We start from the raw sequence: 15,081 nt of genomic DNA, 5'->3' as shown, positions 1-15,081 counted from the left end.
ATAACAGGGGCAGGTTATAGAGATCACACAATGCCCCTGTTGAAACAGCTCCACTGCCTGCCAGTCTGTTTCCAGGCACAATTCAAAGTGCTAGTGATGACCTATAAAGCCCTATACAGCTCAGGTCAAGGCTATTTGGCAGACTGTATCTCCTTATATGAGCTGGCCCACACTTTGAGATCATCAGAGGAGGCCCTTTTCTCCATCCCACTACCATCACAAGCACAGTTGGTGGGGACACGAGAGTGGGCCTTTTCCATGGCTGTCCTAGATTCTGGAACTCCCTGCTCAGGGAGGCCAGGATGGCCCCTTCTTTGTTATCCTTCTGCCGGCAGACTAAGACCTACTTTTTTAGATAGCCTTTTAAAACAGAAAGTTTTTAAGGCATGTGATGGGGTGCTGTTATATTGTTTTTAATGTATTTTAATCGTTTAAAACTTGATCTTAGCATTGAATTTGTTTTAATTATTGTAGCAATTTAATTCTATTTTAATATACTATTTTTGTATGTTGTTGTTTTTTCAAGCCACCCTGAGTACCAGCCTTGGGAGAAGGGTGGAAAATAATAATAATAATAATAATAATAATAATAATAATAATAATAATAATAGGTGGTTACATAGCTAAGTAGGTGACACAGAATCTTGGGCTGCATTCCTTACTAAATATAATACAGTCGGCCCTGGATATCATCGGATTTTTAATCTATGATTTCAAGCCTCCACAGCTTGAAAATATTTTTAAAATACGTATAAATTCTAAAAGCAAATCTTGCTCTTGTCATTTTATATTAGGGACACCATTTTACTATGTCATTGTATTTAATGGGACTTGAACATCCATAAATTTTGGTATCCATGGAGGTCCTGGAACCAAACCCCAGTGGATACCAAGGGCCTACCGTAGATAAATGAAATGCTGTTATTCTGTGCTGTAGTTAAACCTTATATTGTAGATTTTTTTTTCATTCTGATATTACTACTCACACTCCCTTTTCATTCTCTGTGTTCTGCTCAGTCTGAGGAACAGAGGTGAATTTAATTCCACATTGTTCAGTTCCTTAATGCCACCCACCCACTATCTCTTTTGTGCAATCCATCAGATATGCTGTTTGTGCATATTCTAGAATAATTAACACCGCTTGGAAAGCACAGGGAAACAGCCTATTTGCACAGCAAACCAGGCTAAGCAAAGAGAGGATGCATTTGCATAATGGGTACTGCTTGGCTCAGTTTAACAGCTGGCTCTGAATACCAACTATACATGAGTGCTCACATCCTCAAAGTCATTACTGAGAAGAACAGAATGGGTCAGGTGTCTCATTTCAACATAATGAAAGATGTTTGGGAAATACAGCTAGGACATTCCAACTATTCTTCCCTTTTCTAGACACTTTCCATTAAGAAAAGAGAAGTCATTTTGGAGGAAACAGCAATCTGTTTGGCTAAATGTGAAAGCCATTTGGTAATCATGAGCATTTGGAAAGGTGAACTTTGTGGTTATTTTAAAACTTGGAATTAGTCTCAAAGCTTGGGATTCTGGTAGTGGCAGTCCAAAATAATTACTTCCTCCCCAAGTCCCCCCCCCCAGTTTGTGATGTTTGCTCATGTTCACTGATAGATCTATTTGCATGCAAATTATGTTATTGCTCCTGGAGAATTGTAGAGTTTACCAACAGCTGTCATGGAGAGCCACCAGGAAATTGGGAATGAAGGGGACTGGGTTCGTTCATTAGTCCATTTAGCTCAGCACTGCCTATACTGATTGGCTGTAGATTTCCAGGGTTTTAGACAAGAATCTTTTCTAGTCCCCTATGAAGATGCTCAGATGAATCTGGGGGCCTTCTGTAGGCCATTCAGCTACACTCCACAGCAGTCCACCAAAAACAGTAGCCTATTCATGGCAGCATTGACAATTAGTTAGACCTTGTCAGGTCTCTGTGTAATCATATCTTTTTGCATGGTAATATGAAACTACATTCTATGCTTTGTGATTTGGTTTTGATCAGTGATCTTGATGAATGTTGAAGAGTGCATTTTTAAAAATAGTTCTTTACTCATCAGTACTCTTCCAAATATTTCATGACTATGGATGAAACAAATCACATATAGATTGAGTCTCCCTATCTGGAACTCCAAAATATTTTTTAAAAAATCAAACCCAAATCTTTTTTTATGACTGGCTGAGGTAGTGATACCTTTGCTTTCTGATGATTCAGTGTATATACGCTTCATTTCATGAACAAAATTGTTAAAAATATTGTATAAAATTACCTTCAGGCTATGTACATAAAATGTATATGAAACAGAAATGAATGTGTTTAGACATGAATCCCATCTCCAAGATTTTTCATTATGTATGTATATGCAAATACAGCTATTCTAAAGTCCAAAAAAAATCCAAAAGCCAAAACACTTCTGGTCCCAAGCATTTTGGACAAGAGCATCTCAACTTGTATTTCCATTTAAAATGTCCTAGATTTAGACACTGCATCTTCAATTAAAAAGATCAGAGCAGACAGTCCTGGCCAGATGGATCAATGTTCTTCACATTAATTCTAAAGCACTTTCATCTGATTTTGTTATCGCCTCAAAACTGTTAACACCAGTATTTGGAAAACTGACTCATTAGACTACAGCTTCCACGTTCCCACAGTCAGCCTGGGCACTGAATATATTAATGGCAAGATTCTGGGACCGAGAGTTAAAAGGGTCATTTTTCTAAGCTCTGGTTACAACTTTTAGATAAAGAGAAGATTACTGGGGACAATCAGATATATTGAAGAACAAACATGTTGTTTAAGTGGCTGTAGGCCAAATAAAGAGCAGAGATCCAGCACTCTTTCTGGTGTTTGGGTTTAACAAAAGTTTTGAGATGTATATTTGTATGATGATAGAAATAAAATTCGCAGAATAAATCAACATGAATATGTCAGTGAAGAAAGCAAATAGGATTGTCAGTTTCTAACAGATGTCTGTGAGAATGGTAGCCAGAAAGGTTTAGTGGAATAGATCCCTGAAACAGGGGCATTATTGCAAACTCCTTGGCCTGGAAAAATCTTAGCAAGAAATGGAGTTCTTTAAGATTAGGAAATATCTTTTGGAACAGCATGATAGAAACCTGCATGTGCCAAAATAATTGAACTACATGACTACCCTTGCTTATGTGCTGATTAATGGAAAAGACCTTGTTGGCACAGGAAATATATTTGATGTGAAACATCTTCTCAGGAGGATTGATTCCCTGTGGATTCGGTTTGTGCATGCAGCCTGATCCTATGAATATTCACCTGAAAGGAATCACAAAGCATAGGTTGTGGCCATATTGTTATGGGAACACTGTTGTGGCACAATTGTGTGGGAAGTACCTAGTTACAAATAACTACTTGTAACCAGTCTCTTCCCCCAGTTATTAAGTATAGCTAAGCTATATTATATTATGAACATAACTAAGGCTTCCTCTCTGTTGTTGTTTTTAATTGCCTTTGCATTGATCTTGACCTATGGCGACCCTATGGATGAGACATCTCCAGCCCGCTCCCCCTGTCCTCTACAGCTCTGCCCAGATCCTGCAAACTCATATTCATGGTATCTTTAATAAATTCCATCCATGTAGCATGTGGCCTTCCTCTCTTTCTACTTCTCTCCACCTTTCCTAATATTATTGTCTTTGCCAACAATTCATGGCTTCTCATGATGTGTTCAAAATATGACAGTCTAAGTCTTGTCATCTTGGCTTCTAGGGATATTTCTGGCTTGATATTTGTTTGTCCTTTTGGCTGTCCATTGAATCCTCCATGGATGGACATCCATGGCTGTCCATGGAATGTAGTATAACAAAGGCTGCATCTACACTCCAGAAATAATGCAGTTTGACGTGCTTTAACTACTGTGGGACTGTGGGATTTGTAGTTTGTTGTGGCACCATAGCTCTCTGACAGGGAAAGCCAAATATCTAACAAACCTACAAATCCCAGACTATCATAGTATTGAGCCTTGGTAGTTAAAGTGGTGTCAGTCTGGATTATTTCTTCAGTGTGGATGCAGCGTTAATAATGGAAAACATTGCTTGGCATAAACTGAAACTGTAACATTCTGAGTTTCAGGGTTTTGCTTCACTAAATGTTGGAGGAATATCAGATAGTTCATGCTGTACTTGGTTTCTTCCAGCCTTTTTTTCTGTTGTGATGATAGGATAGATAGAAGGAGTATGTTTTATAGCATTCTACAAGTCCGTAGCATTCAGATTGTTGTTGTTGTTGTTGTTTTTGAAAAAATACTTTTGAGGAATGCTTAAGTAGCTCTTTACCTTTAAAAGTAATGTTCCAACCTGTGCTAATTTGGTGACTTGCTTAATAGTTGTTGATAGTTGGTAGCTACTAGTTAAGCTGCTGCAGGACATCCCACTCTTATCTTGTATGGGGATGAAGAAAATAGCTTAGCAGTTTGCACCTAGGGTGTGCATATGTGCCTTCAAGTTGGCTGTTGACTTATGACAACCACATTGATTTCACAGAGTTTTCTTAGGCAAGGAATATTCAGATGTGGTTTGCCATTGCATTGCCTTCCTCGGAAATTCCTTGGCAGACCTGTCCCAAGTACTAACCAGACCTCATGCTGCTTAGTTTCCAAAAACAGACAAGATCTGGTACCTTAATAGTAAAGGAGGACAAAACTATTGTTTTGTACAGCTAGCTAGCAAGATGTGGCCTTAAAAGAACTCCATTCTGCTTGGACAGGGTTTGGAAAAGTTTTTTTCAAACTACAGTTTTCAGAATCTCCTCTCCTGCATGGTTACTTTTGGAAGGGGGGTTCTGGGAGCTGTAGTCCAAAACGGACACCCCACCCCCAAAAGCTCAGCTCTTAAGACTTGAGCTTGCTTTAAAGAATAGCAGCATTTGTATGGTATCAGAGTTCATCTCCTTAGCTTGCATATTTGTACTTTTGTTTGCTCAAATATTGACAGACTGCTTTTCTGAGCAAAGCCTATCCAAAGCAGCAAACCAAACACAAGAATTAACAAGATCAAACCCACAATATGGTAGTATAACAAAGATCTACAGTCCAATTTTTTTAAAAAAATTGAAATATAGCCAGCACATTCCCAGAGCCACGGCAGAAAAAAGTTCCCCATTAGTTTTTGTATGTTTATTGACTAAAGTTGCATCTGCACAACAGAAATAAACCAATTTGACGCCACTTTAGCTGCAATGGCTCGGTGCTATAGGACTCTGGGAATTGTAGTTTATTGTGACACCAAAGCTCTCTGTCGGAGAGGGCTAAATGTCTCACAAAAATACAGTTCCCAGAATTCCGTTGAGCCATGGCAACTAAAGTTAATTAAAGGTAAAGTGGTGTCAACCAGGATTATTTTTGCAGTGCGGATGCAGCCAGTGTAGCACTGCACAAGCTACAGCTTCTTTTGCACTGTTAGTCTCAAAGATTCTACAAGATCCCTTTACATAGGTACCCCATGTAGAGAATTAGACTCCAGCCTATGAAAGATCATGTTACCAACTTGTCTCTTTCAGTTAGTCTCAAAAATGCTACAAGATCCCCTTTCATATTGATATTCAGCTATGTCTCTGAATTCTTTTTTCTAATTAGTCTTCTACAGATCTGACTTTCTCTAGTTTTCATCTATAATCTATCTATCCACCAATGAGACATTTCTACTTTACTTGAGATTTCACCATCACGTTAAGACAAATGTGTAGGAAAATTAAAAAGGTCTTATTTGCTTTGGTATATGGCTAGAAAGTGTTTGGGCAGAATTAAGAGTGAGATCCAAATATAACAGTAAACTCAAATGGAAGAGTTGCCAGCAATTTTTTTTTTCTGAACTAAAAATCAGAGCCTGTCTATTGCTCCATCTAGTGTTTAACATAATTTAGTTTGGTGCAGCAGTGGCCCAGTTTTACAAGGAAGTCAAACACTAAATTGCTGATATTGCTGTTATTCATTTGTTGGAATATTGGATGATATAGGTTGATTCTCCCTTATCTGAAATGGCTGGAACCAGAAGTGCATTGCATTTCTGTTTTTTTCCTTCAGATTTTGGAATATTTCCATACACCTAATGAGATATCTTAGAGAAAGGACCAAAGTCTAAGAATGAAATTCATTTATTTTTAATACACATCTTATATACCTAGCCTGAAGGTATTCTAAAGACAATATTTTAAAATAATTTTGTGTATGAAATAAAGTTTATGTACAGTGAATCATCAAAAAGCAAAGGTGTTACTATCCCCACTAACCATGCAGACAATTTTGGATTTTGGAGTATTTCAGATTTTGGAATTCTGAAATAAGGAATACTGAAAAAAGTTTTCCAAAAAAAAAAAAAAATCTTCCAAGAACAATAGTTCAAATGTAATTTGACCATCAATAGAATCAAATCAATTTTATAGTATAGCAAATTTGCTTGTTTGTTTGCTTGATTTATCTCCTACTTTTCTTTAAAAAAAGATAAAAAATGAGGCTCAAAGTGGCTTGCAATGTAAATTAAAAGAGGGTTTTGGAATATTTTGGAATTCCAAGTAAGGGAGACTCAATAAACAGTCTTGTATTGCATTGTATACAATGTGGCCTTACATTGTATTCAGCTGAAAAAAGAAGATACAGCCAGAGCACATCAAAATTGTATAAATTTAGAAGACAGCGAGGGAAAATAATATGTGTAAAGTCATGACAAACAATTTCCCATAACAGTGAAACAACACATACAAAGACACACTTTCTTTCATCTATTACTGAAATTCCTTATAGGCTTTTGGCGTTACAGTGGTTGGAAGGAAAGGAAAATGAAGACATAGCAATGTTCCTAGAAGTGATAATTAGGTTTGCCAAGAATGAAAATGAGGGGAAGACCATGAACAATACACATTCTTTTTTATTCAGTTTTGGGGGTGGGGGTGATTGTGCATCAAAAGACTTTAAAGAAGGCTACTTTTGCAGTAGAGGAAGCTTGGCAAGCAGTTTTATAGAAAGCACTGCAGACTGGCAGAATGTCACTATCGTTCTTTAAAATGCAAATCCAAATATTGCCCTGTCTTTTTTAGACATCTAGCATGATATAAACATTTACCATGCAGGTTTTGCATAACTGTGAAATGCCTGGTTGTTTGGGCCCAAAAATGCTGTGCAAATGTGTAATGAGGTGAGTTTGCTTTTCTTGTTAGACACCATGAATGGAGTGTTATGGTTTACACTGCTAACTGCAAGAAAAATTAGGAAGGGAAAGAAAGGTGAGTGTTTTATAGCCTTGATTCTTTGGGAATTTGTCAGGAAGGGTTCACTCCTCTGTGAGAGGTGACCAAGTTGAAATGTCTTACTCTCTGCATAGGAGCAAGAATGATAATAACATTTCCTGCCCTCTTCAGGGATGGGAAGAATAAAGAGAAAAAAATACATTACTGCCTGATGCTTATTTATAGTCCAGATCTGGAAAATGTGAAATAATAATAGTGAGATTTCCCAACCATGAATCCACCAAAGGCGAAGACTTCCATAGTTCTTATTGTAATTACCAAGAGAATTGGCAACCCTAGTTGTGGGTTTCTACTTATTCCTCAGCCTTTTATACATTTCTATGGTGAAAATCAGAGGGTATGCAGCATCATCAGGTCTTTTTTGCTTGCTGCTTGATTGTGAGATTGTAAAGAAGGAGAGAATGGGGTGAGGTGAGGGTCTTCTCTGGCCTAATATATTTTGTAAAGTATGCAGTGAGTTGCCTGCACACAGGAGATCTAAACATTCACAGAACCAGAACTCCACTTGGTGAACTAGCCCTAATGGCATCTCAGATTTGGCATAATGTTTGATTTGAAATAATTCCACATTGATCAAGCAAAACATTGTAAGAACATAAAATGTATTGCTGCACCATGGAAGCCCTGACATTTTTTGAGATGAATGTTCAGGAGATTCAAATAAGGCATTCTAGAATGCGCTGGGAAGGCCAGGCATTTTGTAGCAATCTCTGAATACAGGAGAACAACAACGTTCAAGCAAGTACGGTAGATATTCTGCCTGGTGGAACAGCAGGAAAGTGCGTGAGTACAATGGTGGTTGACTTTCAGCAGTAGTGCTATTTTAAAAGTCAAATATTTGTTTAGTACACATGTTTTCATTCTAATCCTTTAAATAAGGTTTGGTTTCTGTTGAGAGGATCAGTACAGAGTGGGAAATCTTTCCAGTTTTGCATCCTTGTTTGCAGAATACATTCTGTGTGCAACAAAGTGTGCTGAAACTAGTTGGCTGATAAAGTGGTGGAGGGATTACCTGCAGGCATTTGCAAATTGCCAATCCATGCCCTTATGTAAGAAGCTCAGTGACAGCTAAGCTGAAAAGCAACAGAGAATGAGGATTTTCCATTACGATGAAGTGTTCTCACTCTTTTCCATTTAGAAGGCATTGATATAGGATAGGCTGATTATGAACCTCTTTGGCATCAAAGATTAACCATTCCGACCATGATAGAAGAGTTGAAGTCTGAACCAATTCTGCCTCCCATGTAACTATCAACATCAAGCCAGTGGGATTTACCAGTGTGTTGACTTATCATTTAACAGTTGATTCAATGGCTTGCTCTCTTTGGGACTACAAGCAGAATTTAAATATGAATTCTGAAAGTGTATATAATATTTCATGTGGTCAAGACTGAGACATCAGAGTGTGAATGTTGAGCCACCAGTGGGTGGTAATCTGAGACCAGGTGTTAGTCTTCCTGCTCTAGATCAAATCGAGCATTTTCAGCATCCCTTCTCCGTTGTTCACGTTTTGAATAATTTGACACAAAGTTTGCATGTATGATTTATTCCTTTCATGCAAGATGATAAATCAACCCATACCGATCTGTTCATTGATATTTATGCATTACTTGTATCGGTAAATAAAACAAAATTTATTACCTCTAACTCTGTAGAAGCTTTCCAATTTTAAAAAGGATTAAAATGTATTACTAACAGGAAACTGAACTCTGGGTGCACCAACAGGGCCACAATTGATGTTTCCCATGTGATGAAGTGTGAGGAATATTATTCAATTCAGTATTTATTACTCAGGTTGAATCATCTCTGTGTCCAGTGTCCATTAAAGGTGTGCAAAGTATTTTCCTATCCATTTGTTTTCCCCCCCACTACAATGATATGAATCAAGGCCTTCTGCAAACCATTCGTTTAAACCAGGGTAACTATCTGGGATTAGGAGACCACATTGCCTCCAAATGTAAAGGACTACACCACCCCTGCTGAGAAAAAAACCCTCCAACCATCTCCTTCCAATTCACTTCCTGTTTTTAAAAGTGTTTTTTCAGGGCCTAAAATGATCAGGTGGGTTAAAAATGTGGCCAGATTGTTCCCATCTTCCCTAGAGAGTGTCCCCACTACCCTGTTTAACTCACAGGAGGCCACAAATCCAACCATATCTGTCTCATGGCCTGCATTTTGCTTGCCATGGGACTAAACCTTCTTTTCATGCATTCCTTAGCATGCAGAAAAAAGTTCCCCTTTACACAACTGACTTGTGTGCACAATCACCCAGGATTACACCAGATTTGGCCCTGAGTGTGTGGTCACCATCATGGGCTGTCCTACTAAAGGCTGGTCTGGGGCATAATGTTCCAGACTGAGCGGTTGATGAAGACAAGCCCTAGGTCCACCCCCAACTCTCATAAAAATGTCATTTATCCATGCTCTGATCACTGGTAGAATGGACCTCCTTCTCCCCATGCAGCTGATGCCCAGTACAGTAGGATGGGAGGGGAATTATGATGACAACAAAAATGTCACAATCTTGACTATGTATCGATTGTGAATATGGAACAGTTACCTAAATTCATTTGTCTGTAACTGTTCTGTATTTGAGATCACACAGATGAATGATCAAGCTGTGGGGTGGGCAGGCCAGAAGAAGTTACTTAGGCCTGTTCCGGATGGGCATAAAGTACGCGCTCTGCGCGTACTAGGTTTAGGAAGGGGCGTCACTTCCTGACGCCCCAACCCTAGTACGTGCAGAGCGTGCACAAAATGGCGGTGCCCATTCCACATGGGGGCCGCCATGTTGACGTCGTGAATGCGTAGCGTCCGGATGTCACGCGGCAGAAGTGACGCTGCGAGTGCACGATTGGCGTCTTGCAGCGCCACTTCTGGGGTGCAAAAAGAAGCACCATTTTGGCGCTTCTTTTTGGCTGCGCCCTGGAATCGCACAGTTTGGCCACTGCGATTCCCGGACATAGCAACCGGTGCCGCCAGCAGACCGCCGCTTTTAGGCGGCCTGTAACGCGCTTAGTTACATACATTTAGCCACTTAACTAATTAGCTGATGTAGAATACTGGTCTATCTAATTAATAAAATGTTGCCCTTTCATTATACCCCAAACCTGCTGCCTGAGGCAGTTGTCTCCCCTGAACCACAAAAGGCAAGTTACAATGCAGGCTACTATGTCCCTGTGCTTATATTTGGTGTACTTTTTGAGCCTCTGGTGTGATTTTATTTTATTGGAAGCACAAGAAAACATGTTAACATTTTTCATCCATTAAAGACAGAAAATAGTTTTATATACAAAATCAACATCATTAGTGGCACATCAAATGTTTTTTACATTAATTTTGTACGATAAGTAGAAAATAATAAATATGTACTATACACCAGTTATATAGACACTGAGAGAAAATACAAGAGATTTCTCAAAAGTAAACAGACATATAAGGAAAAAATCTTGAAAAGATTTCAAGAGATTTCTAAAGTAAACAGCAGACATATAAGGAAAAAAATGGGAATGTAGATAAAAAAAATTGTGTGCACATTCTGCCTGTAAGTTTGTAGATGCCACTGATTCACACTGTTGTGAGAGTCATGTCTTCCAGGGTAAAGAACGAAACAGGAATTCTTCACACCTGAAAAACAGTAAAGTTTCAAGAGTATTCATCCCACTATGATTATTCTGGGTTCTTCATGCCAAGGTTCACCAAGGTAAGACATAAAAATTACTTGACTCTTATCATCAAACAGATGTACTTATAAAGTTCCAAAGCCAGATCCTGCATCAAAGAGATGTAGCATACTGTTATGCTCACTGAATTACATCTCAATTGTGCTATGCCAACTCATTACCAAACTGCAATGTTGCAAACCAAATGTGTTTTGTGTATTGTTGTACAATGAACAATCATGTAGTCAAAACACAATGATGTGCAATGTGAAACATGCAATGGGCAATGGAACCACGTGTGGAATGTTGCTTTTGTGACCTTCAGCTGAGTACAAATGTTACTCTTCAGCCAAGAAAATCCAATGTTATTTCTAAGGGAATTTATTCATGTGTAAGACACCAACAGGATGGACAGATACTCAGAGACATGGGCTTATTCAGTTATTCAGAGGTACCAGCACCCTTGTGAAGCTTCCTCCAACCCATCTTAATAGGAGCATGGACCTAATCCCCTCACCTTCAGGGTAACATGAATGCAATAGGCAAGCTTTTCATAAATATGAATAAATCTATTCAATACAGTACTTGGAATAAAGTAGTTTTTGGTCTAAAGTTGTAGAATTTCAGCCAGCATGGCCAGAATTCTGGGAGTTGTAGACCAAAAACTTAAATAAGACCCCAAAGTTCATGTCTCCAAGCTCTGTTTTCATCATGAGTATCAACCTTCCAGCTCTGTTGTGAAGAAGAACCCACTGCACAAGTAGAGATCATCTGCATTGTGAATTCCCTCTTCCGGAATCCATCAATGGCTGCTACTAGTGGGGGATGAGAAAACTCATCACCTGATGATGCCAACTCCTGCAGTAAGTTATACTTCACAATATGGCTAGAAGGGCAGAGAGACAATATCTGATTCCCATTTGATTATAGCAAGTGTAGGTATATTTTTTCTGTCTATAATTGTATTCTTTTAGGGAACATTTGTCAGGGGCCAGATTCCAAAGTGAGCAATGCTATGGCTTTGTTTCTGTCACCCACTTTCCATTTTGGCTCTGCTCCCGCCTTGGGAATGTGCATGGCATTTGTCAGAGGTTTGAAATGAGTGCTTGCAGATGACTTTTCAAGTTAGGTCCAATTACTCTAAGATAATGTATCATGTAGGCCGTTATTCCAGAGGAAGCATTCTCAATTCACTTTGTTCAGAGGAGAAGGATTGCATCCACATCTAAAGCCCAGGATAAGAATGAACAGATGACTTCCCTTTGTTAAGATATCTCTGTGCAAATCATTATGTAGGCCTCAAATCTAAAGTGGCCCAGGTGGTACTCAGGACTGACACAAGCCACCTTATGTCTGCTCTCACTGATGCTCTGAACTTCAAGCCTACTCTGAGCTGTTCATGCACCCTGCTTTCCTTATTTATAGGCACACCCCAGTTTTGCCTCCAAACCAATGTATAAGAATTTGAGGAAAAGGTTCTCGGTCTGTTTCTGCAAAAGCTACTGAACACCACTGATGATGAGAGAGATTAATCATGTGCTCAGTAAATAAAAAGAAAGCCTTCAACATACACATTTGTTGCTCGGGTGTGAAGAGGAATCATTAGGCTGACGAGTTTTATTCTTCCCTTGAGAAGCCTGCTCTCCTAAGAAAAAGAAGAGAAATGTCAATAAGACACAAGACATAATGCCATCAGTTTAATGCATTAGCCACATACAGGGAAACATTCCTTTTTGGATTACAACTTCCAGAATTCCCTAGCCAGCCAGTGAAGCGTGAGAATTGTAGTCCAAAAAAGGAACATTTACAAGTTCTATAATACCTCACTGCAGTCAGTGGGGGACAGCAATATTAATTACCTGTATTCCCAAAACATATGGCCCAAATATTAATCCATTTGGTCTGCCATACTGTGCATAAGTGCATAATAGCAATAAATTTAGACACTCAATTTTAATATTTCAAAAAATGAAATAAATAAGTAAACAAATCATTTTGCTCAAGTATTATAACATTCTGCATAACTCTATACAGAAAAATGTTAGGATATGTTCTACTAATGTAGTGACAGCCCTCTGAAAATAACTGCAATCCTTTGATATTGTTGCTCTTTGGTTTGGTTATAACTCCTTTGTGTGAAAGGAAAAGAACTCTGCGGCAAATATGAACTGTACAAGAACATTGTATTTAAAAAAAAGATTTAAGAAAATAACTGCAATCCACCTTTATTGGCACAAGTTTAAATTAAAAAAAAATCTAAGAACATGCTCAGGTACTGCAATTTTAGACTGCAGTCTTGTAACTCACATTAGTTTGAGGGACTCCAATGGTAATGACATGTCTAAAGGCAAGTCATATGAGGAAAGAGTCAAGAGACTGGACATACCTAGCCCAGAAGGAAAATAAAGATTAATGGGGAATAGCAATAGTTTAAGACAGCTTTCCTAGTCTGGTACCTTCCAGATGTGTTCAGCAACAATGCTCATCATTTCCAGCCAGCATAGCCAATAGTGTTGGCTGAGTGCTGTTGACCAGAACATCTGAAGGGTAGTAGGCTAGAGTGGCTGGTTTAAAATATATAGGAGATAAAATATTATATAGAATCTTACTAAACAATGAATATGAAATACTATATGAAAATCATCCCAAACCATCCAATACCACTTGTGTGTTGGCATGAGCATACTGTTCTGTCTGTTGAATCACAAAGTAAATCCCAAACAGATATTGGTAATGTGATTTATTTATGAAGAATGCAATGCCTTAGCAGTGCTCTTATTGTAAGCCTACCATAGGTATTGTTTCTTTGGTAAACATTATTATGGACATCACTATAAACACTACAAGTAATAAAGGAAGGAAGAGAAGCAAAACAAAAGGAGATAGGAACAAACTAAGAACCATGAATGCAACAGTACAAAGGCTAATGAGAAAAGATAAAGAAAAACTACTGCAACTATCAATGCAAAGAACTACAAGACAACAACAAAAAGGGAAGAATAAAATCAAAGGGAATTTCAAATCAAGGACTGAAACACTATGACAATAAAAACAACATAATTCAAGACCAAGAAGGAATAAAAAGACCTTGGATGCAAAACACAGAAGAGTTATATAAAAGAGATGATAAAATGAATGACATGTGGAATGAAGAGCCATATGAAGATGAACCCCAAGTTCTAAAAAGTGAGGTGGAAGCTGCAATAACGGAAATAGTGAAAAACAAATCACCAGGAACAGATGATATCCCAATTATACTGGTGAAATCCATGCTGACAGAGTCAACTACAGTGCTAAATAGCATATGTCAACAGATATGGAAAACAAAACAATAGCCAACAGATTGGAAATGATCAATATACATCCCCATCCACAAAAAAGGAGACCCAAAAGATTGCAACAACTATAGAACCATGGCACTAATCTCTCACGCAAGCCAAATTCTGCTCAAATTCTGCAGCATAGACTCCAGCTATACACGGAGAGGGAAATCCCATAGGTCTAAGTGGGGTTCAGGAAAGGAAGAGGCACTAGGGACCACATTGCAAACATACAATGACTAATGGAGCACACAAGGGAATTCCAAAGGAAAATCAGAATGTGCTTTATAGATTATAGCAAAGCCTTTGACTATATAGATCATGAAAGGCTATGGAACACCCTTAAAGACATGGGAGTGCCTACACATCTGATAGTCCTGATGAAGAATCTGTACTCAGGCTAAGAAGCTATTGTCAGAACAGAATATGAAGAAACAGAATGGTTCCCAATTGGCAAAGAGGAAAGACAAGCCTGCATCTTAATCACCTACCTGTTCAACTTATATGTAGAACATATTATAAGAAAAGCAGGCCTGGACACAGAAGAAGGAGGAGTGAAAATAGGAGGAAGGAATATCAACAATCTAAGAAAATTATTGCACCCTCAAATCCTGCTGAGAGAGACATGGGATCTAAAAGAAGAAAATGGGTATTATCATACTTTCCCATGCCTGGGCTGAAGGCAACCCGTATCTCTTGGGCATCCCAACTAGAACCTGGACTTCTGCCCTGCCTTTTTTAAGAATGGGAAAATCTCGTTCTTGAAAAAGCCACAACAAATGTCCAGGTTGCAGATGGGGATACAGGCTGCCTACAGCCCAGGCAT

The 15,081-nt window shown here is 38.6% G+C and overlaps 1 protein-coding gene across 2 annotated transcripts in view; it reads right to left on the bottom strand.

Annotated features, from left to right (window-relative positions):
- Positions 1-8,822: 8,822 nt before the first annotated feature.
- The window catches only part of EMCN (endomucin), a 67,271-nt gene continuing 61,012 nt past the window's right edge, over positions 8,823-15,081 (bottom strand). The window contains exons 13-15 of one of the 2 annotated variants that reach the window (XM_042470146.1): positions 13,243-13,321; positions 12,507-12,580; positions 8,823-10,900 (exon numbers count right to left, since the gene is read on the bottom strand). In XM_042470146.1, coding sequence (XP_042326080.1) covers positions 12,553-12,580; positions 13,243-13,321 — 107 coding nt within the window. In that variant the 3' untranslated portion in view covers positions 8,823-10,900; positions 12,507-12,552. The remainder of the gene's footprint in view (positions 10,901-12,506; positions 12,581-13,242; positions 13,322-15,081) is intronic. The other variant, XM_042470147.1, reaches the window with a different exon arrangement.

The sequence above is a fragment of the Sceloporus undulatus genome, chromosome 5 (assembly GCF_019175285.1).
Source record: "Sceloporus undulatus isolate JIND9_A2432 ecotype Alabama chromosome 5, SceUnd_v1.1, whole genome shotgun sequence".
Lineage (NCBI taxonomy): Eukaryota > Metazoa > Chordata > Lepidosauria > Squamata > Phrynosomatidae > Sceloporus > Sceloporus undulatus.
The sequence above is the reverse complement of the archived record's forward strand: the minus strand, read 5'-3'. Positions and strand labels throughout refer to the sequence as shown.